This window comes from Myotis davidii, unplaced genomic scaffold (assembly GCF_000327345.1).
Source record: "Myotis davidii unplaced genomic scaffold, ASM32734v1 scaffold6, whole genome shotgun sequence".
Classification (NCBI taxonomy): Eukaryota; Metazoa; Chordata; class Mammalia; order Chiroptera; family Vespertilionidae; genus Myotis; species Myotis davidii.
In genome coordinates, this window is record NW_006383011.1 from 17,636,181 (window position 1) to 17,658,158 (window position 21,978).

The 21,978-nt window shown below is 33.4% G+C and overlaps 1 protein-coding gene and 1 pseudogene across 1 annotated transcript in view; one reads left to right on the forward strand and one right to left on the reverse strand.

The window, feature by feature from the left end:
- Positions 1-926: 926 nt before the first annotated feature.
- On the reverse strand, positions 927-1,671 carry LOC102762897 (annotated as a pseudogene).
- Positions 1,672-3,843: 2,172 nt separating this feature from the next.
- LRPPRC (leucine rich pentatricopeptide repeat containing) overlaps positions 3,844-21,978 on the forward strand; it is a 79,874-nt gene continuing 61,739 nt past the window's right edge. Inside the window, exons 1-14 of the mRNA XM_006778688.2 lie at positions 3,844-3,866; positions 3,973-4,172; positions 5,727-5,849; positions 8,644-8,765; positions 8,870-8,928; positions 9,565-9,651; positions 10,237-10,363; positions 10,655-10,799; positions 11,124-11,269; positions 11,505-11,610; positions 11,692-11,799; positions 16,105-16,223; positions 17,773-17,866; positions 21,832-21,898. Of these exons, the coding sequence (XP_006778751.1) occupies positions 3,844-3,866; positions 3,973-4,172; positions 5,727-5,849; positions 8,644-8,765; positions 8,870-8,928; positions 9,565-9,651; positions 10,237-10,363; positions 10,655-10,799; positions 11,124-11,269; positions 11,505-11,610; positions 11,692-11,799; positions 16,105-16,223; positions 17,773-17,866; positions 21,832-21,898 (1,526 nt within the window). The remainder of the gene's footprint in view (positions 3,867-3,972; positions 4,173-5,726; positions 5,850-8,643; positions 8,766-8,869; positions 8,929-9,564; positions 9,652-10,236; positions 10,364-10,654; positions 10,800-11,123; positions 11,270-11,504; positions 11,611-11,691; positions 11,800-16,104; positions 16,224-17,772; positions 17,867-21,831; positions 21,899-21,978) is intronic.

Genomic DNA, 21,978 nt, shown 5'->3' on the forward strand with positions numbered 1-21,978 from the left:
ACAGCAAGCGATCAAACTCCTGGTTGAACTCCCGAGGGGACATTTTGCATATTAGCCATATATATAATATATATATGATATATACGCATATGTCATATATTATATATCAGAGATCCTCAAACTACGGCCTGCGGGCCACATGCAAATACAAATATTGTATTTGTTCCCGTTTTTTTTTTTTTTTACTTCAACATAAGATATGTGCAGTGTGCGTAGGAATTTGTTCATAGTTTTTTTTTAAACTATAGTCCGGCCCTCCAACGGTCTGAGGGACAGTGAACTGGCCCCCTGTTTAAAAAGTTTGAGGACCCCTGTTATATATCATATATATATTATATATATGTATATATCATAAAATCTAAATCCTTTACTTGTCATTCCATTATCTAGTCTCACCTTTACTGTTAATAGGGAAACTGAGTAGAGGAGGAAGAGGGTATATGGGAATTCTGTACTTCACAGATAATTCTTCTGTTAACCTAAAAATGCCTTGAAAAAGTGAACTATTAATTTTAAAAAGACCGAGCCTTTTGACAGATGGAAGCCTGCTTATAAAAATCTGGTTGTTGTAGGTTTTTTGGGGGGCGGGGGGACAGGTAAAAAAATTTTTTTTGGAAAACAGTATACAATTTGGAATGGAGTTGAGGCAAATTGTGCTATGAACAGATTTTCTTTAAGTGGCTAAACAAAGTTTTTTAAAAAGCAATAACAATAAAAGAAAATGTTTCTGGTATAGGATCAGCCGTACAAAAAAATACTGTACAAGTACCTGGATAATACACCTGTTTTGCAATAGTGCAACTTTTAAGTACATATTGTTGACTGTCCATAGTCCTCGCAGAGTTACAACTCCACACTTCAACAACATGCTGACAGTTCTTAAAGAAAACTACTTTAAAAAAGTAGTTAACCAGATGTTCCCTCAGTTGACCAACTCCATCTACGTTTAGATGTGCAGAAGTGCTTAGATATATCCAGAGTAAGCCACATGCAACATGATACTTGATCAATTTTCTAAAATCAAGTTTCAGGACAATGACCGTAAGGGAAGAAAACATGGAGGAATGAAGTCCTAATTACTATACATGCATTTCTTTTTTGACAGTAGGGGGAACCTTTTACAGATAAGTTACAAAGAAAAGGCAAATAAACAATTTTGTACAAGAAATTTAACACATTCTGTACAATATCTTCACTTTGTTGTCTTCATTTGTACAAACTATAGCTTATTTGACTATCACCATCAATATCTGCTTCCCTGATCGTTTCATCAACCTCTTCATCTGTTAACTTCTCTCCAAGGTTTGTCATCACATGGCGAAACTCTGCTCCACAATATAGCCATTGCCCTCCTTATCAAACATGCAGAATGCTTCTTGAATTTCTTCTTCACTGTCTGTGTCTTTCATTTTTCTTGCCATCATTGTCAGAATTCTGGAAAGACGACTGTGCCATTACCATCGGCATCCACTTCATTTTCATGTCCTGTAACTCTACTTTTGTGGGATTCTGTCCAAGAGACCTCATTACGTTCCCAATTCCTTTGTTACAGTTCCATCACCATCCTTGTCAAATAGTGGAAAAGCTTCTTTGAATTCTGCAGTCTGGTCTTCAGTCAGTTGGTCAGCCATGCTGCAAGCACTACTGGTCTCCGAGAAGTGACTACATAACCACTCAACCCGCTCGCTCCACTGACTAATCTCTTGTAGCTTTTTAAAATACAGACACTCCACTATAAAATTGTTATTTTTTAGTAAAGAGTCAAAAATCACCACCGCCATTTTTTAAAAAATGAGAAAAATAACTTTAAATGCCAGATTTTGCCAGAGGAAATTCATGGGGAACCTGAATATTAGTGGTGAGTACTAGAGTCTTAAAAGGGGAACTCCTGAGCCATTTATGACAGGTTATGTGGTTACATCAGTTTTTTTGATCATCGGCATTTGGAAGCATGCGTTTTAGCTTGTGCCAGCTGATGAGTAGATGCCTATCTTGCATGGACCCATCATAACCCCTAGACTTGTTTTTTCCCTCTGTCACAACTTACCAGGCTATAAAAGTTTTATCTCTTTCAAGATGTGTTTAGTGAATTTAAAAATAATTTCTGGGCCAAATAATAAATGTAGAAAGCACTGCCACGTAGGGAAGCACTGGTGAACCCTTTTGAAGACTAAAGAATTCTTTGATTTAAATGTGTAAACCTCCCCTACCCCAATTTATTTTATAGCAGATTCATATTTCAACTTAATTAATGAAAGCCACACTTATGTTTAATGGCTGCATTAAAGATTTATAAGAAAAATTAGCTTTAGAGTGTTCAGAATGCTCTAGTATATTAACATTTCTGTCTTCTGCCTGAATTTTATTTTGTGTTTGATGTTAACATTTTAAAACTGAATTAAATAACAAAGGTGTTATTTATTTATTTACTTATTTATTTAGCCTTTTCACAGTATCAGATTTGGGTTATGTAAAAGACTTTGGCAAATATGCTTACTACAATTTGAAATCACTGTAATCAACTTTTGTTGTTGAACAATGTGACTGCAATTGAACTTGACACATTATTTTGAGTGATTTAAAATATCATTTTTGTGTTTGCTTGATTAACAAAGGCATCATTTAGTAGCAACTGATCTAATAGCCAGATAAATGGCCAGAGAAAATCTTTGAAAATAAGGAATGAATATGTAGGAGTGTATCTTTTGTAGTTTTTAGGTAGCAATCTAGCATTTAATTTTGCTCACTTAACAGACTAATCAATGAAGCACTTTTGCTCATTTAACAGATTTTAATCAACTAAATGTGACATTGACTTGTTTAGTTAGTATCCTGATTTTTTCCATTTTATTTTCACTTCATTATATTTATTTGCTTAGGTGGAATCATTAATAATTAGAATGGTTGTTATTTGTCCCAATACATAGTGGCAACATTTCTAGCCTAGTATAAAGTGCTGCCTCTGTGTTTTACATAACCTTGTGATGAAACTACTGGTTTAGCTTTCTTTAATGTAACATCACATACTTAATCACTCAATTTGTGATTGGTTTTCCAGGTTAATGTTGTAGGGTAGGAAATCAAGAGTTTAATAAAACTTATTACTATATAAATATTTATCTTGGTAATTGTCTGTGGTAAAAATATACACATGCCAAACATGTGTTTATAATCCTGAAGGCATGCTTGGATTAATGAGTATTCTTAAATTATACTAGAGGCCCGTTGCACGAAGAAATTCGTGCAGTAGGCCTTCCCTTCCCCTGGCTGCGGGCACCGGTTTTCCTCTGGCGCCCGGGACCCAGGCCTTCGCTCTGATCGGAGCCTTAAGTCGTCGTGCCTACATATGCAAACTAACCGCCATCTTTGTTGGGTTAATTTGCATACTCTCCTGATTGGCTGGTGAGCATAGCGGAGGGACGGTCAGTTTACATGTTTGTCTATTATTAGGTAAGATTTGGTTAATATATGCTTAGTGTATACAATATAGTTGTTGCTACTTACTGGCTGCTATTGGAAAATTTAAAGTATTTTGGAATACATATATAAATCTCTAAATTAGAAATTTTGTATTAATGATATTCAAATGCAGAGAAAGTTTAAATTCAATTCAAAGATTTATGATGGTTTCCTTCACACATAGAATTATTTTTAAGTTTGATATTTGAAATCAGGTACACACCATATTGTCTTAGTTTGAAATAATTCCATATGGAACCTTACCAATATACTCAAATAATTAGTCAAGGTATTTACTTTGCATATAATTTGTATGTGTGTCTGATTTTATTTAAAGCAAAAGTCGAACTTTCTTGCCTACCAGTTTATACTTCTCTGAGCAAAATGCTATTGCGCTATGAATTTATGTATTTAGTAACTAATAAAATAGTTTTGTATAAATTTTGCTCAAAAAGGTGACCTGTCTGGGTAGTAGTTGACTTAATTTATTATTAATTGTCTTTTATTTTATAGGGGACTACTGAGCCAAGCCAGGCTGTATGCCATTGCTGCTGAAAAAAAGAATTATCTTCAAGAGGAGTCCGCTTCTTCTCAAAGAAGGAGCGCCAGTCAGTTTGATTGGGCTCTCATGAGACTAGATAATTCTGTCCGAAGAACTGGCCGCATCCCAAAGTCACTTCTACAAAAAGTCTTTGATAATACCTGTCACTCAGGTATTTCAAACTTTTCTGTTTAAAAAGTTGGACTTCTAAAAAATATATTTTATTGATTTTTTACAGAGAGGAAGGGAGAGGGAGAGTTAGAAACATCAATCAGCCACCTTCCACACACCCCTCTACTGGGGACGTGCCCGCAACCAAGGTACATGCCCTTGACCAGAACCGAACCCGGGACCCTTCAGTCCGCAGGCCAACGCTCTATCCACTGAGCCAAACTGGTCAGGGCTAAAAAGTTGGACTTTTAATAAGTACTTGTTTGTGGGCAAGCTCTTTGATACTTTTAATTTTGTTATTTCTAGTGATCATGATTTTATTTTATTTGTTATCTTTCTGTCTTTCCAACTCATCAGGGAAAACTTTTGAGTAACTAAGACATTTTGTTTCAGGTGTTTTTTTCAAAATCAAATCAAAATTGCCCTTTTGCTTTCACAGTTTATAAAAGAGTCACTTTTAGTAGTAAATTTTCTTGGAAGATAATAGTTTTTCTTATTTTCCATTGTTTAGTATCAGCTTTACCTAAAATAATCACAAATGACAGATTCCCAGGAACACTGTTAATCATTTCCCTTTTATTATTTCCTTTTTACTTTCACTTAGCTATTAAAATTTATTTGAATCACTTATGCAACTTGATAATTTGATGGAAGCTTGTAAGCCCTCTACTTCCCTATCCCCTCACACACACAAAAAAGCCCACATGTGCACACGCATGATTTTATTTGTAGTTTCAGAGGATTCACCAGCTTACCAAAAGCCCGTCCGTGGATTTCAGTCACATTAAGAAGCTATAGAGTTTAATGAAGAGGGATACCAAAGAAGTGTCATTTATAATTAATATGCATTTAAATAATGTTTTTCATTTTCTCTTTTTTGATTTATTCAGAATTGTACAACTATCACTACAATTTCAGAACATTTCTATCACCCCAAAAAGAAATCTTCATACCCCCATCAGCTCCCAAACCTTCCCATCTCTTCCACTCGTAGGAAACCACTAGTGTACTCTCTGTTCATATAGATACTGTATGTTATTCTGGATACTTTATATAAATGGAATCAAACAATTAGTGATTTGTTTTTGTTTTAAAGTCAGCTTTCAGGGACATTTTGATAAAGGACATGGATAAAGGGAGAAGAAAGTTGATATTATTTTGTAACTATTTATAAACCTAAAATTGATATCCATGGGTTTTAATTGTACTGCTTTGTGTTATTTCATAAGATACTGAAAAAACTTAGCCTTTGAATTACAGTAAGCACTGCTTATAAATTAGGTTCCTTGTATTTTTGTATTCTATAGTCTTTCAAATTACAGACTCATAACCTTAGCTGCCTTAAGAAAGCAGACTAATTTTTAAAAACTTAGAACATTTAGTAACATTGTAAATTATACTTGTGCATTTTTCAAATTTACAGGTAGTCTTTTTAATATTATCTGTAGGGAGGCAAGAGAGTCTTGAATATTTTTAAATTTCAGTTTAAGATTTGACATTTATCTATATGATATCGGTACTGTGTTAAATGTTATCCATTGATCTTTTTTCATAGGCTGCCCAGGTGGTAATCATGCCTTGCTTCTGCTGCGCAGCTGTGGTTCTCTCCTGCCTGAACTAAAGCTCTCAGAGAGGACAGAATTAGCTCATAGGATATGGGACAAACTTCAGGAATTGGGTATGATTATTTGAATATGTGATGTGTATAAAAAGGTGCCGAAAGTTTTTCCCTTTAGTTAAAAAATAAATTTCTTTAAATAGACTCTATAATTTAATTTTATACAAGGGCTACTTGATTCATAAATTTTTTTTACAATATGATTTATTCAGTGAGTTCTAGTGACATCTAGGGGCATTAAGAATAAAATAAATTTTCATCTCAAGTATTACTTTTATGATAAGCTAAAAAGCAAAATAAAATTAAAAAGGACTTTGGTCTGTCAAAGTTATAAATGCACATACCATTTCACTAAGCAGTTCCATTTGTTTGAATTTAGTGACAGTTATACTCTCATTTACAGAAGGATATTCTTCATTGTAGTTTATTTGTAATAGTAAGAAATTTGAACCAATTTTAATGTCCCTCAGTATGGGATTGATTAAATAAATTATGGAGTGTCCATAAAATGGAATATTGTGCAACTGTTAAATAAGGAGTTCTTCATATATGAATGTGAGGTGTTTTTTCAAATTTAATAAAGAATTAAGGTGCAGAACCGTATACCATGCTACCATTTTGAAGAAAAATGTTTATATGTTTATGTGCATACAAAACAGTTTAAACTTTGAGCTGTGAACATAGCACCTATTTCAAAAAAAATAGCTTAAAAGACCATTTGATAAAATCCAATGTTCATTCCTGATGTAAAAAAAAATTTAAAGAATAGATGGGTGTTTCTTTAACATGTTAAAATCTAAAGCCAACAACTAATAAATACCATGTATAATGGCAATGAAATAAGATGTGAAACAATACTGTAAATTATTGTTTTTTAGGTGATGTGCTTGTTTGCCTGTAAAATTTCAGAAAATTAACTTACAATAAAATAGTTGAAAATATTAAATGGTCACAAATCTATAACTTTTCATAGTTAGAAACTAAAATAGATAAAAGTATTCAAGTGTAGTCACAAATATATAAAATACCTAGGAATATCCTTCATGTGATGTGTAGCACTTACATAAACTATAGAATAAAGACAGAGCTTCCCCTGAGAGATTTGAATTCATCTAGAATTAATTTTGATGACAGGTTCATTTTTTAAGTTTTTAAAAGTGGATATGAAATAAATATATTTCAGAATGGAAAAGAGTTTTCTAAGTGTAAATACAACAGAAAAGTGAAGATAAAGAATTGACCATAAAAACTAGGAATATCTATATGTCAATAAGTCACATGCTTTATAAAAAACACATTGAACTGGGAAAAATATTTGTGAAAAAGTTATGTGCTAAAATACAAAACGTTACATAGTCATAATGTTAACACCTCAATAGAAAGATAGACGCCATTTTCTAGTATGTGTGTGGAATCCATAACATCTTTTGTTTTCCTCTTTGCTAGGACCATCATGCTTTCTTTGTGCATATTACATTTAATAAAAAATAAGTGTTTAGTTACTATATGGTAACCTTGTTGCATAATCAGAAAGCAGATATTGAATTGCACATGGTTTTGTTTAAGACCTTTAACCACCATAGAGTACTATAGTGGTTAAGAGATTGCATTCTCAAGGCAGAACACCTATGTTCAAATTTGTGATCACTCACTAACCATTTGGCTTTGGACAAGTAGAAGTCAGTTTTCTTCATCTGTAAGACGGGGATGATGATAATGCTTGCCTCAAAGCTATTGTGAAGAGTAACTGAGCCTTTATAAGCAGAGAACTTAGCACAGTGCCTGAAACATAATAAAGCACTTTACATGTCTGTGTGTTAAGATAAAAAATAAATATTGCCCTGGCTGGTGAGGCTCAGTTGTTTGGGCATCATCCCGAGCATCGCCAGGTTGTGGGTTCGATTCCCAGTCAGGGCATGTGCCCAGATTTTGGGCTCAATAGAGCCTCAGTCCCTGGTATTGGGCGTACAGGAGATCGATGTTTGCTCTCACATTGATGTTTCTCTCTCTCCCTCTCCCACTCCCTTTCTCTCTCTCTTAAAAAAAATCAATATAAAATAATATTTTAAAAAATTCCCCAAATATTAATTTAACAGAATAGGTCTCTGCTCCCTTGAATTTCAGCTGATAGCAGACACTGACCATAGGCCTATGTAGCCACAGGCAGATGAATAAAGATATTTAATTCATGAAAATTTGGTAAAACATGTTAATACTGGATTGATCTGATCACTCTGATGTGATGAGTGGATATAGTAAGTCTTGAGTGGTAACCTTAATTAACGCGGCCTTAGGCAAGATAGTTGCAGAAGGAAAATAAAGGTCATTGGAATACAGGTAATTAATAAAAGCAGAATAGAAATGGTGTTCAGCAACTGAGTATGGAGTAGAATTGGAACCTGTCAAAATCTTTGAGTAGCCTGGTTAGTAAGTAAGCAGAATTACCAGCATAGTCTTACCTGTGTAAACAGCTATGGTCACAATCTGTCCATCTCAGTGTCTGTAATGTGGCAAGGACTGCTTTATGTAGAAAGATCTTTCAGTCACTGTAAATACAGGGGAATTGTCAGCATTTTCTAACAGGGAGGGAATACTATGCTTCATAAGTAAGAGACCTCTTAATATCTGAATAGGCAGTTACTTGTAACTATAGTAATTCAGTAATTACTGTCTTGCATGTTTAGCTTGCTCTATCTGTTCTGACAGGCTTTCTACATAAGTGGGTCTAAGTTTGCTGTGAAATACTTAAGTGATCATTTACTCTTGTTGTTTATTAAATTTACATGTTTTAGTTGTGATAAAGAATATGATCTTAAGCATTCTTCTAAAAATCTGATTTAAATTTCATTTGTAGGTACTGTGTACGATGTAAGTCACTATAATGCTTTACTTAAAGTCTACCTTCAAAATGAACACAAATTTTCACCAACTGACTTCTTGGCAAAAATGGAGAAAGCAAACATTCAACCAAATCGTGTAGGTAGCTGTTATTATAAATGTTTGTTGTCACATCCACTCTTCTTTTTTTCTTTACTAGGAATACTATTTAAAAAATATTAAGTGGCCCATTTCATTAACAGGTAACATACCAGAGATTGATTGCTGCTTATTGTAACGTGGGAGATATTGAAGGTGCCAGGTATGGAACTCTATAAAAGTATGTATAAACAAACAAATATTTTTCTGTAAACCTAGGATATTTTTCTTTTTAATAAGGGAAATTATTTCAGAAGTATTCTAATCCAGCATATGTGGTAATATGACTTCCATATACAATATAAAATTATGTAAGAGGTGAAAGATAAGTAACAATTGTTATTTTAATTAAAAATTTAATTTATTGAAGCAGAGGTTTAAAATTGTTGAGATATAAAGCTATCTTTACTTTAAAGGAAATGCTCTTAGCTATTTAAATTGTATTCGTTTATAAAACTTATTTGTCTCACAGGTTCATATAAAATCAGTTGTAACATTTCTCTGCTTGTGTAAAATGTATTACTACTTTTGGATAGAGGGTTTAGGAAATAAGGGATATATGGAAATGTACAATCTTATTTTTAACTCATTGAACTTTAATAAACTTTATGCTTTTTAAAGGTTAATTAGTAGCATAGAAGAAACAATCAGATTTTTAAAAATTACTATTTTTATTTAACAAGAGTACTCCAAGACTATTGATATATTTTCAAGGAATGGGGTTTTGTGTGTACGTGTTCTAGAAAGTGTTTTTGATGTATAATTCCAAGGAGTATTTTTATTTCATTTTTTATTGCAGCAAGATTCTTGGATTTATGAAAACTAAGGATCTTCCAGTCACAGAGGCAGTATTCAGTGCCCTTGTTACAGGGCATGCAAGAGCTGGGTATGTTCAACCTAAAGTTTTGTTCTCAGGCGAGGTTTAAATTATAGAAAAATATTGCAGAAAATCTTAAACCATGTTTATCAACCTCCTCAAAAAAAAGTTTGAGCATGTGAGATAGAACCTGCGCATTTAAAAAATACCTTATTTTTAAATTTATCAGTTTCACAAACATTCATTTGAAAATGTTCAGTTGTAAAAATTGGGACTGGCCAAATGTGTCTGACTTTGTAAAGTTTATTAACTGATCTGCTGGTGCCCTGGAAAATATTTTTTTGGTGTGAAGAATAATTTGCTAAAATGGTAAATTTGAGTTGTAACATATTTAGTGAAAGAATACACATTCTTTAATGTCTATGTAGTTATTATACAGTTTGGTTTTTCTTTTGTAAAAATTACCTGTAAAAATTTGGGATGTTTATGATCTTTATTTCTAAAACCTTTAACCAGTTTAATATGTATTTTCCTTTTCTGATGTTACCATGTTTTTAATTTTGATAAGTATAGGTAAACATTTGAGATTGAATGATATATTACATTTGACAGTATTATGGTAACCTGTTTTATTTTCCTTGAATTAACTTACAGAGATATGGAAAATGCAGAGAATATTCTCACAGTGATGAAAGAGGCTGGAATTGAGCCTGGTCCAGACACATATCTAGCCTTATTGAATGTGTATGCTGAGAAGGGTGACATTGACCATGTTAAGCAGGTATGACTTATTGTATAAATAAACATACTTTAAAATCATTTTTATAAACTTACAGAAGAATATAGTTTTTATCTGTTTTTAAAGGTATCTTTTGAAAGTAATAGTATTGATAGAATTCCTATAGTTTGGTACCTCGGTGTTGAAGCAGAATATTTCTGTTTTATAAAGGAAGTCTCAAATCTTTAGATGATATATGTTCCTAATTAAAATTTTTGTATTTTAATATATTTAGCTTTAATTTAAAAATACTGCTTTCTGACTTACTCTTCTATTTTCTGGAACTATCTATAGACTCTGGAGAAGGTGGCGAAGTCCGATCTTTACCTTATGGACCGTGATTTATTGCAAATTATCTTTAGCTTCAGTAAAGCTGGGTATCCTCAGTATGTCTCAGAGATTTTGGACAAAATTTCATATGAAAGAAGATATATTCCAGGTAGTTTTATAAATTTTACTTTCATGATTTTTGTAATCATCTGAATTACTGCTTTTACATGATGAAAAAGGCATTCTCTAACTATAGGGGGGTTGTGATAGATGAACATAGGACTCAAAGTCAGCTTAATAAACTAAAAAACTTGAGTTAATGGATACATTGGAATGTTTTGATGTGTAAGTGTTCCATTATTATTTGGGATATTTTAAAGGATAGTATTGTATCCTTTTGGTGTTTGTTGTTCATAAGTTTGTCTTTCATATTGGTGAAGTGTAAAAGTATTATTCAGTTCAGTAACAAAAGATGTCTTTGTTTTCTTCCCAGATGCAATGAACCTTATTTTGCTTTTAGTCACTGAAAAATTGGAAGATACAGCATTGCAAGTTTTATTAGCATGTCCTTTATCAAAGGAAGATGGTCTGAATGACTTTGGCAGTTTCTTTTTACGGCACTGTGTGACTATGAATACGGTATTCTGTTCATTTTTACATTGTAGACAGTGTAATGGGTAGTGAAATAAGATTTTTTAAAAGTATTAAGGACCTGTTATGAGATTAGACCAAACATAAATACTATGAAAACTTTGTTTTTGTATTGTAAGATGATGGATAAAATGAGGATGAGAGGTTCAGACTTTGAGCCCAAAAGTGTTAGAATATTTGCAGAAGATCAAAGGGAGCTGATGTGTTCTTTTTTTTCCCCTAGCCTGCAGAGAAGCTGAAAGACTACTGTAAGAAGTTAAAGGAAGCCAAGCTGCATTCATCTCCTTTGCAGTTCACACTGCAGTGTGCTTTACTAGCCAATAAAACTGGTACTGTATTCTCATAATTAAAACCAACAAAAATAAGTTTTTCTGGGGTAGCTTTGTAATATTTAATGGTATCTCTTTCAGATTTGGCAAAAGCTCTAATGAAGGCTCTGAAGGAAGAAGATTTTCCTATCAGAACTCACTATTTCTGGCCACTGCTAGTTGGACATCAGAAGGAGAAAAATGTTCAAGGTTAGGTCTTGCCTTTTACAGATTTATAATGGCTCAGAGATCCATGGTAGCAGTTTCTATATACATCTAATTGAATTCTTTGGGAAAGCGTACTTAAACTGAGTATGAGATCTGAGAAAATTGAGTTGATGTAAATCATAGTAAAATATCATCAGCATTTAAAAAACCAAATGGTAATGGATTTCTTTCGTCTTAATTACACTAATTTTATTTATTAATTCATCTCTGATTTTGATACTCAAACTTGTGAGTATAGTTTTAAATAAATAGTTCATTATTTTTATGTTTTCCTAAAACTCTTTAGTTTTTTATTTTATATATAGAGTTTGAAATAAGTTTGCCTCGCCTTATTGAAGATAAAGTTATATATAATTAGGCCATTTTCTTTGTGGACCAGTCTCTTTCTCCTTAACAGAGCTGAGTTATAATAGGAAAGACAGAAAAACTTTCATTGCACAATGAGTGCTCATGACCTGACAGCCTGCTGATTGAAGGGCAGAAATGTTCAGTCTTTCAGGTTCTTAAGTACATTTAAGCATTTAGCATACCTTTTTCTTGTACACATGGGATATCTATAGGATATGAATAAGAATTGAACAAATATTAAATTTTAGAGTACAGTATCTAATTCTTTGGTTTGCATTATTGGTAATTCAGAAAGAGTAGTATCATAAAAAGATGCTTTTAACGGAAGTACTTCCCCCTTGGGGAAACAAAAAATGGTCTTTTTCATTTTATCTCAAAGTGTAATGTGCTTAGAATGAGATGCAGAGTTGTTAGTATGACATTGGGTGACAAACAGAATGCACAAACAACAAAAAAGTGCTTTTAGCAGACTTTTATATTGCAATTTTATTTTAAATATATAGCTGTCTTCTGGCTTAAAGGAAATAGTGAAACAAGTATTCCCTAATTGTTTCTGGCTATAAAAGTCTCTAAATCCTTTTTAGAAAAATCTTTGGAAAACAATATGCTAGTTGATTAACTCTTTGCATAACCTCTAATTCTGAAAGCTTGAAGAAGTAATCTTTAACCCATATTTTTGAACCACAGAAAGTTTACATCGTTCCATAAAAATGAGTGGGCATATAAGTAAGTATTGTCCACCTTTCCACAGATTTAAAAATATTTTTGGGACTCCTTTTTAGATGTTTGTTGCTTCATCAGGTAAATTTGTTTTCCTCAGCCATAGCACTGTAGCTAGTCTTGAATTGGATATCATATTTTCACACTTAGTACATACAAAAGGTAATTTTTTTCTGTACATGTAGCTCACACTAGTAGAAAAGTGGGCATTTTATCTTGAATTTCTTTTCTAGGAACCTTAGAATTTAGGTTTGTGAGGTGTCTTATTGAAAGCTCAAATTATATTGATGAAGGAACTGAGAGCCACAGAGAGATTTAGTGAGTGACCTTAAGTTCCACATCTAGCTGTCAGTAGTGCTGGGATTACATGTGAGGATTTCTGCCCTCTCTACTAGACGTTTGTAAATATTATGCTAAATTTATTTTATGAAAATTTTTAGCTATTGATTAAAACTTAGATACTGATTTTTGCATTAGGGGCATTTAAAAAAGTATTACCACGTTTTTTAATCAGTGAAGGTTTTTAAAAAAAGTAATTTGTCTTCCAGTTACAGTTGACATGGAAAATATTAGTTTCAGGTGTTTCAACATAGTGTTTAGACCGGCCCGTTTGAAATGAATAAAACTAAAAAAAAAAAGACCGTACCCTTTTATGTAATGCTGTTTACTTTGAATTTATATTAGTTCACACAAACACTCCATCCATGCTTTTCTTCCGGCCCTCCGGTCCATTTTAAGAACCCATTGTGGCCCTTGAGTCAAAAAGTTCGCCCACCCCTGGTTTAGACATTTATATATCTTACAAAGTGACCACCTTCGTGAGTACCCATCAACACCATACATAGTTATTACCATATTATTTTATTCCCTGCGCTATACTTAACATCCCTATGACTTTATAACTGACAGTTTGTACTTCTTAATCTCTTTCACCTTTTTTATCCATTCCCCAACCTCCCAGAGTCAGTGAAGGTTTACCTAGAAAAATAGAAAAGCTGAGAAAGGTAACTTGAGAGTACAAGATAGTGTCAATTGTTTTACAGTTTTTAAAAACTAGTTTCTCCTTTGCAGGAGAGACAGAAATATAGAAAAGTCACATATTCTACTACCTTTCTTCATGTAACAGGGAAATGGCAGTATATAATCTCTAGTTTCTTTAGTGTAAGGTAAGCAACTAACATTCTTATTACTGCAGTGAGTTCATTCTTTGTCCAGGGAAAGTCACATATAAAAGAAGAAAATAATGGCTGTAGTGATGGAGGGTGTAGAGGAATGTTTCCTGTGGAATAAATAAAACCATTCAGGATAAGAAAGATATTTAGGGTCAGATCAAATTGCACCAAGAGTTTTCAACAATAGGGTGAGCAAATTTTTATTGAATTCTGGAATTTTTCTGGCTGTGAATTTAGCCATGACCAGCCACTAAGACAGCCTCTTACAATGACTTCCTCGTGGTTCATCTTACTAGTATATTTCTTTGTGGCACAAATGGAAAAGTCATCACTTAGAATTTTAGCAAGTTGGCCTGAATAAGAAGAAATAACCCAGAATAACTAAGGATCTACATCTCTTGGTATATTTAGAAACTATAAAAATAAGAATATAGGAAGGGTAAAATATATGGAAGAGCCGATAAGAAAGCCTAAATGCCAGTTGAGTGAAGTGTTTGAATAGAGAGTATTTTCAAAAAGTAAGAAATTGGGTCCTAATAAAGTGAGTGCTCTGGTTAGAGTCTAAAATCACGTAAATGGTCATAGTTAGTAAAAGTTGATCAGGTAAACCATTTATCTTTCCCAAAAGTTTGAACTATTTTAATTCTTATAAAATTTTTGGGTTGGAAACTTTCCTCTAGAATCATAAAGTTTCTTATGACAATATTTGAAATTTTTTATTAGATTGTTTATTTAGTCTTAGTTTAGATTTTTTTTTTAAATATATATATTTTATTGATCTTCCACAGAGAGGAAGGGAGAGGGATAGAGAGCCAGAAACATCAGTGAGAGAGAAACATTGATCAGCTGCCTCCTGCACACCCCGTACTGGGGATGTGCCCGCAACCAAGGTACACGCCCTTGACCGGAATCGAACCTGGGACCCTTAAGTCCACAGGCCGACGCTCTCTCCACTGAGCCAAACCGGTTACGGCCTTAGTTTAGATTTTTTAAGTTCACAGAGCTTTGGGATCCGTGTTATGATTATTTTAATCTTTTTAAAAAAGAAATATGAATTGTATTTTTTAGAGGATGTAGGTATGTCAGATCAGTCACCTTTTTTCTCCTTACTGATAAATGTTTCTTCCCATCTGACTATATTATTATTTTTAAAAAATCATCACTTGGGTCACGCCTTGAGAGAGAGAGAGAGAGAGAGACTGATGTGAGAGTGAAACATCAATCAGTTGTATGCGGCTCAACTGGGGATCAAACCTGTAATCAGGGTATGTGCCTTGAGCAGTAATTGAACCTGTAACATTTTGGTATGTGGGACGATGCTCCAACCAGCCTAGTGAGCTACACCAGCCAAAGCCTGACTGTATTACTGAAGTGAATATTTTTGGTATACTTCCTGAGAATGCCTGAGGTATTGACTGAACTTATCTGAGGGAGTGACTGAACCCAGATCTTATTAAACCTATTTTAGTTTCGGTTAGAAAAAACATGTTATAAATGCTAGTAACACAGGTCGTCTGGTAAGCAGAATGTACTCTTCCTCTTGATAAACATTATTGGGAAAAAAATCAATTAAGAGAATAAAAAGTATTTGAGGTGTAGATGATTAGGTGAAGTGTTTGTACAGAATAAAGTTATCAGTAAGTTGACCATTTTCACACATTAGAAAATTATATGGGTTACCTTATGCTACATTGATTCTACATAATATCTAAGGAAATTTTAAAAATTCTTAGAGTGTTTTAAAATGAGAAAATTAAATCATTGTTACTATTAACAGTTATTTAATACTTTCAGGGTTTCACACATTATTTTCTTTTAATTTTTATGACTGCCTTGAGAGGTAAATAGGGAGCATTATTATAATCTCTTCTATATTAAGAATTTCACTTATCTTATTTCCCAGTCCTGTTATTTTTCTGCTTTCTTTTTTAGGCAAACAAAATGCTAAGTATTCTTCATTATGATTCAGAAGCTGAATGAACTAAACTTTCTGATCTTTTGTTAATTTATTCACAATTCTTCATCTCGGTGCTTTTAAATTTTATAGGTATAGTTAAAGTCCTCAAAGAAATGCATGAAATGGGAGTAAATCCTGATCAGGAGACATACGTAAATTATGTGTTTCCATCCTTTGATAGTGTAAAGTCAGTTCGTGCTGTATTGCAGGTGAGTTCAAATATGATTTTAATTTCATAATTAAATTGAATGTCTTGCCTCCGTAATGTTTTGTGTGACTAAAAAGTAAAAAGTCATTAAGCTGAGCACTAAAAATGGTCGTGTTTGTATGCAGTTTTCTAAAAATATTGGTAAATCTTAAAAAACCTTAAAGTAAAGCAGCATTATTGTGTATTGAAAGATAATATGCCAATATCAGAAATATGTAAATAAAACATTATTTGTGCCTTAATCCCACTTTGTAATGCAGCTATAATTTTCATTTTTTGAATACTACTTTTCACTTCTATATGAATTTTCATAATACACTCAGTATATTTACTATTCTGTTTTTTAAAAATAATCTTTTGTTTGACTCCAAAGCATTATTTTCCTGACCAGTGTGTCCTGTCTGCATGAGAACAGGGAAGGCCTTTATGAGGAAATAGACTTGTATCAGCAAGGGTTGCACTTTCCATGTTCTCCATTTTCAAAACAAAGTGCTACGTACAATTAGGGACAACATGGCAGAGCATCAAATACTTTAATAAGAAATATTTTGTTCAAAATATCTGGTTCCTAGATGGTTATTCACATGATGCCTTGACTTTTTTTTAATATTAGAGCATTCTTTTCTTTCTTTGAAATAATTACATAATTACAACCTTCTGAAGGATAGAGTTTACGTCTTGAGTGTCTTTACCTCTTTTCTCTGAGTTCTTAGCAGGGTATTTTGGGCCTGTACATATTTTATTGTTAAAAAAAGAATTAAAGCCGAAACCGGTTTGGCTCGGTGGATAGAGCGTCGGCCTGCGGACTGAAAGGTCCCAGGTTCGATTCCAGTCAAGGGCATGTACCTTGGTTGCGGGCACATCCCCAGTGGGAGGTGTGCAGAAGTAAAATATATTTAAAAAAAGAATTAAAAAAGTAACTTCCTACATATTCTTATTTCCCTAAATGTCCTTTTTTTAACTTGGCACCTTTCCATTATAGTGTGTAACTCTACCAATTATTTTTTATGCTTGCATGCTGTGTTATTGTATGGATATACCATAATTTATTTATTTTTCATTGCTTATTATTGCTTGGGTGGTTTTTAATATTGTGCTATTATACTGTGACTTAGAAAGTATATTTGAGCTAATTTTTGGCTTCTGTACTTAAATAATTACATAAATGATCATGTTAGGAAAAGTGAAAACCACTTGGAGATAAATTAAATTTTATTTTTACCTCACTAACTGTCCCAAATGTCATTTTAGATCAGTGCATTCAATTTTCATTTTATTTTAAATTAGAGAATTGTTCTAAATGTTATCAATAGTAAATTTTTCCTAGAAGGAAGGCATTCTAAGGGTAACAAATTATCTAAATTTGAAGATAAGCATTTAATTTGTAATGTTGGAACTGTTGCTGAAGTTCAGTTACTTGATTTACATATTCTAGAAATGAAGGATTGTCAGAATATGGTGATAAAAATAAATGGGAAAATAGGAAATTTGAATAGCATATCAAAATGTTTTTAGCTAAGGCATAATATTGAAATGTGCTTTATCCCTAGGAAAATGGATGTCCATTTGAAAGTAATATATTTTCTCAAGCTGAATTGAGAAGTGAAGCAATAAGTGGGAACTTAGACTATGTTTTATCATTTTGTAAGTATGCAACATTAGCAGTAAACTTGATAGGTGTGGTTTTAGTTACTAATGAAAGCATACAGGATAGTTATTGCCCTCAATGCCTACCTCAGTGTAGTTCAAGGTAATTTCCTTGAAAGCAAGGAATTTTTTATGTTTTGTTTAAGTCAAACTGATAAGACAGCTTATGATTTGATCTTGTGGATAATTTGGATGTAATTTTGAAGTTAAAAGAACCTTAGAGATAACATGGTGGTAGGTAGAACTGGGGATCCAGAAGACTTGGATTTTGTTTATGGGACCGGGAATAAGCCTGTCTACCTTTCTCTGCTTCAGTTTCATGAAATGGGGACAGTATTACCTATCTATCTACTTTGTGGAAGTTATGAAAATCATAATGAGATACTGTGCCTGAAACTGTTTGCTAAACTAACTTCTAGTTTAGCTGTAAGTTACATAAAGCCAGTCCTCAGTAACAAAAACACAGCAAATTTTTACTAAATTCTTTTAAATGCAAAGTTGCTTTACAATGTTCATCATGTTAATAAAATTACCTCCATTGATAGATAAAGGAAGGCATAGAGAAGTTAAATGACTTGCCCAAAGTTAGCAGTTTGGCTAGAACCAACATTTTCTATCTTCAACCTTGTTCTTTTCACCATAGTACATTTTAATAATTAGGACATTTCTTAATGTCTTCACTTTGTAACATATTTAGGATGTTACTTGGGAGTTTTTAGATCTTGTGAAGAAAATATTATTTAAAAACAAAACACAAACCTTAATTTCTAACCCCTAGAACAGGGGTGGGCAACCTTTTTGTGAGTGCGTGCCAAAACCAGCAAAATCTCTGACTCAAAATTCTTCTGCATGCCAACCCTAATTTTTTGACATGTTACGCCTACTTGATATCTCTTAAGGTGTACATATGCGAAGAACCTTGAAGAAATAATAAAATTCATTCGAGCGACAAAAACACAGTATAGGATGATGAAAAATACATTTATTTTTTAATGTATACATGTACACTGATAGTCCGACAGAAGACTTTATGACTCCGTTTGATATTTATTATCAGTGGAACTTTTGCTGCTGCATCACTGATGACAGAGATTTTACATCAGGTTTATATTTCGTGCCCTTACGAGAGATGCACCTACACTGAATTTATCTGAAAAATAAAAAAGTTGATATTAAGAAAAAAAATTGTAAATGGAAGATTATAAGAGAGGGTTTCGCATGCCAAAAAAAGTTACTGGCTTGCCATGTTTGGCACGCATGCCAGGGGTTGCCCACCCCTGCCCTAGAATATTAAAAGTTAAGCTCTGATTAATGTATATTCAATTTTATAGGTGGAAACTTTGTAAAAACCAGATAATTGGTATATATTATCTGTGTGTATGTTATTTAAAATAGTTTATAATATTTAAAGAAAAGACAAAATATTCAGTATGAAAATTAGTGGCTGTTAAGGGTGTAGTTACTTGAGTTGAAGGTTGTATAATAATGCTGGCTGCTGGCTGTGTGTATTGATTTTGCCTTCCACTCTATATAATATATAGATTTTCCATTGTGACAAGATGAAAACAGAAACATTAGCTGAGGAATCTGGGCATATACATGAGAGCTGCCATTACTCATTAGCATACCATCCATTCCACTTCATTGTCAACCCCTTGATTTTTCAGACTTGTTTGTTGCTAAGGAAACTAGATGTTTTCTCGTCAGCAGCCTTCAACTTGCTGATGTTTCTGCTCGCCCTTTTAATGAATAAAAACCTGACAGTATTCTGTAAAATATTAATTTGAATAGTATAAAAATAAATTTTCAAGAGATTATTTATTAAATTAGAAAAGAAATTCCGGGAACTTTAAGACTAGAGCAGTTCAGTTCATGCCTGTGTGTGCCTCCTCTCTTCTATTGATTTGCAGGTCTCTGGAGATTAGTTAGTTCTGTAATTGTTGGTAATCACTATTGGCAGCTCCCAGGTCTGCACTTTTGGTTACCATATCACAAGGATGGCTTATCTAGATGGAGTTTGTGGACTAGTAGGAAACATTTTCCCACTTGTGTTTGTAGGCATGAAAAATTAATTTGATCAAGCAAATTAAAGGTTGTTGAAAGACTATTTCCTTGAGTGACTAAATAACATCATTTTAAAAATGATTTTTAGATTTTCAAATCTATATATATAAAAGCCTAATATGCAAAGTGTCCCCTCGGGAGTTAGATCGCTTCCTATGATGTGCGCTGACCACCAGGGACAGAACAAAGGGAGGCCCCAGCCAACAGCCAGGGAAGGGAGGCCCTGGCCAGCAGCCGCTAGGGACCCTACCTGTGCACAAAATTTGTGCACTGGGCCTCTAGCGTTGTATAAAAACCCTGAGAAACTTATGCTCCTTGGTGAAGGGCTATAACAGGTGGTCTAAAACACTTCTACTTATGTGTGTGGGTTAAATTTTTATTCACATTTAGGAGAGATGAGCAAATAATGTTACAATGTACTGTGACTTTTCCCATGAGGTTTTTTTTAAGTTAACCAGGTATAATATCTTAATCTTCACCTAAACTGTGTTTATTAATTATCTTCAGAATTTGCTTCCACTGTGAGTTCCTCTATAATTCAATTCATCTTGGACCATTCAGTACCCAAATTACATGTTTACTGAAAAGATTAAGTCAATTATTTATAACATGGCACCACTTTTTTAAAAATAAATATCCCGAGTATATTTTTCCCATTGATTTTTGGAGAGAGAGATTGAGAGAGAGAGAGTTTGAGAGAAAAACATTGATGTGAGAGAAACATATTGACTGGTTGCCTCCTGCATGCACCCCAACTGGGGGCAGGGAGCAAACCGCACAACTGAGGTACATGCCCTTGACTGGGAATTGGTCCCTCAACCCTCCAGTCCAAGGGCTGATGCTCTAACTACTGAGCATCTGGCCAGGGTTAACATGACACCATTTTATTTTATTTTTATTTTACATGGCACCATTTTAATGCAGTAACATGGAAAATACATTTAGGAGATACCTACTGTGATTCTATCCCTTGCTCCTTAAGGTCTGATGCTAATACCAAGGCCAATAAGACTTATAATGTCAGTACTGAGACATACAAGGATGCAGACTGTTAAAAGACAAAATGAGTACTAGAGCAAACAAATGCTCAGAAAAGTGAAAGATCAGTATAAATCAATTAGAGGCCCAGTGCACGAAATATGTGCAGGGTCGTAGTGGCTGCCGGCTGCTGGCTGGGGCCTCCCTTCCCCTGCTGCCAGCTGCCAGCCAGGGCCTTCCTTCATTCCGCACCACTTCCTGGTCAGCGCATGCCATAGCAAGCGATCAAACTCCCGGTCGGTCGAACTCCTGAGGGGACACTGCATATTAAGCTTTCATATAAGTAGATTATATAACAAGTAAAGGCCTATTTTATGACTTCAGGTTGTTACTCTCTCATGAAAGCTTGTCATTGATCATAGTGAAAAGTAGAATGGGAAAGTGTGAATGGTTTAATAGAACCCAATCCCACTCCCAGAAAAGTTTTCCTCCTCATCTACTGTCTTTAAAGATCAGGGGTACCATAAGGTATTTACATTCTGCCCCTTTGTAGTGCCACACTGCCCATTTAATATGCAGCCTCAGGATTTGTACCAGGCTGACTCTAAGTATGCTAGTAGATTAGTTATTGTCATATATATGAAATAATATGAATAAGTTCATTAGTTATATTTATACACGTGAAAACTAAGTAAAAGTGTTTCAAATGGATAGTTTACATTGTATGATACTGAATATAGTATAGTATATGATACTGCAATATCTAGTAATTATTTATATATGAAAATATTTCCATTTTAAACATAAAATTTCCAAAATGAGTATTAAAAGATATTGGTATAAAAGTGTTTCCAAATAAGTTGATAATTTAAGTTTTTGTCTTTGGTCTGAGATTTAATGATGACAATTTTCTTTTGCAGTGGAATCAAATACATTGCCTTTCTCATTTACTTCTTTGAGAGGCACCCTAATTCTAGGCTTTAGGAGGTAAGATGATCACCTTATATGTCCTTTACCTGAATATGGTCTGATTTCTACTGTCTTTTTGACCTACTATATAAGAAAAG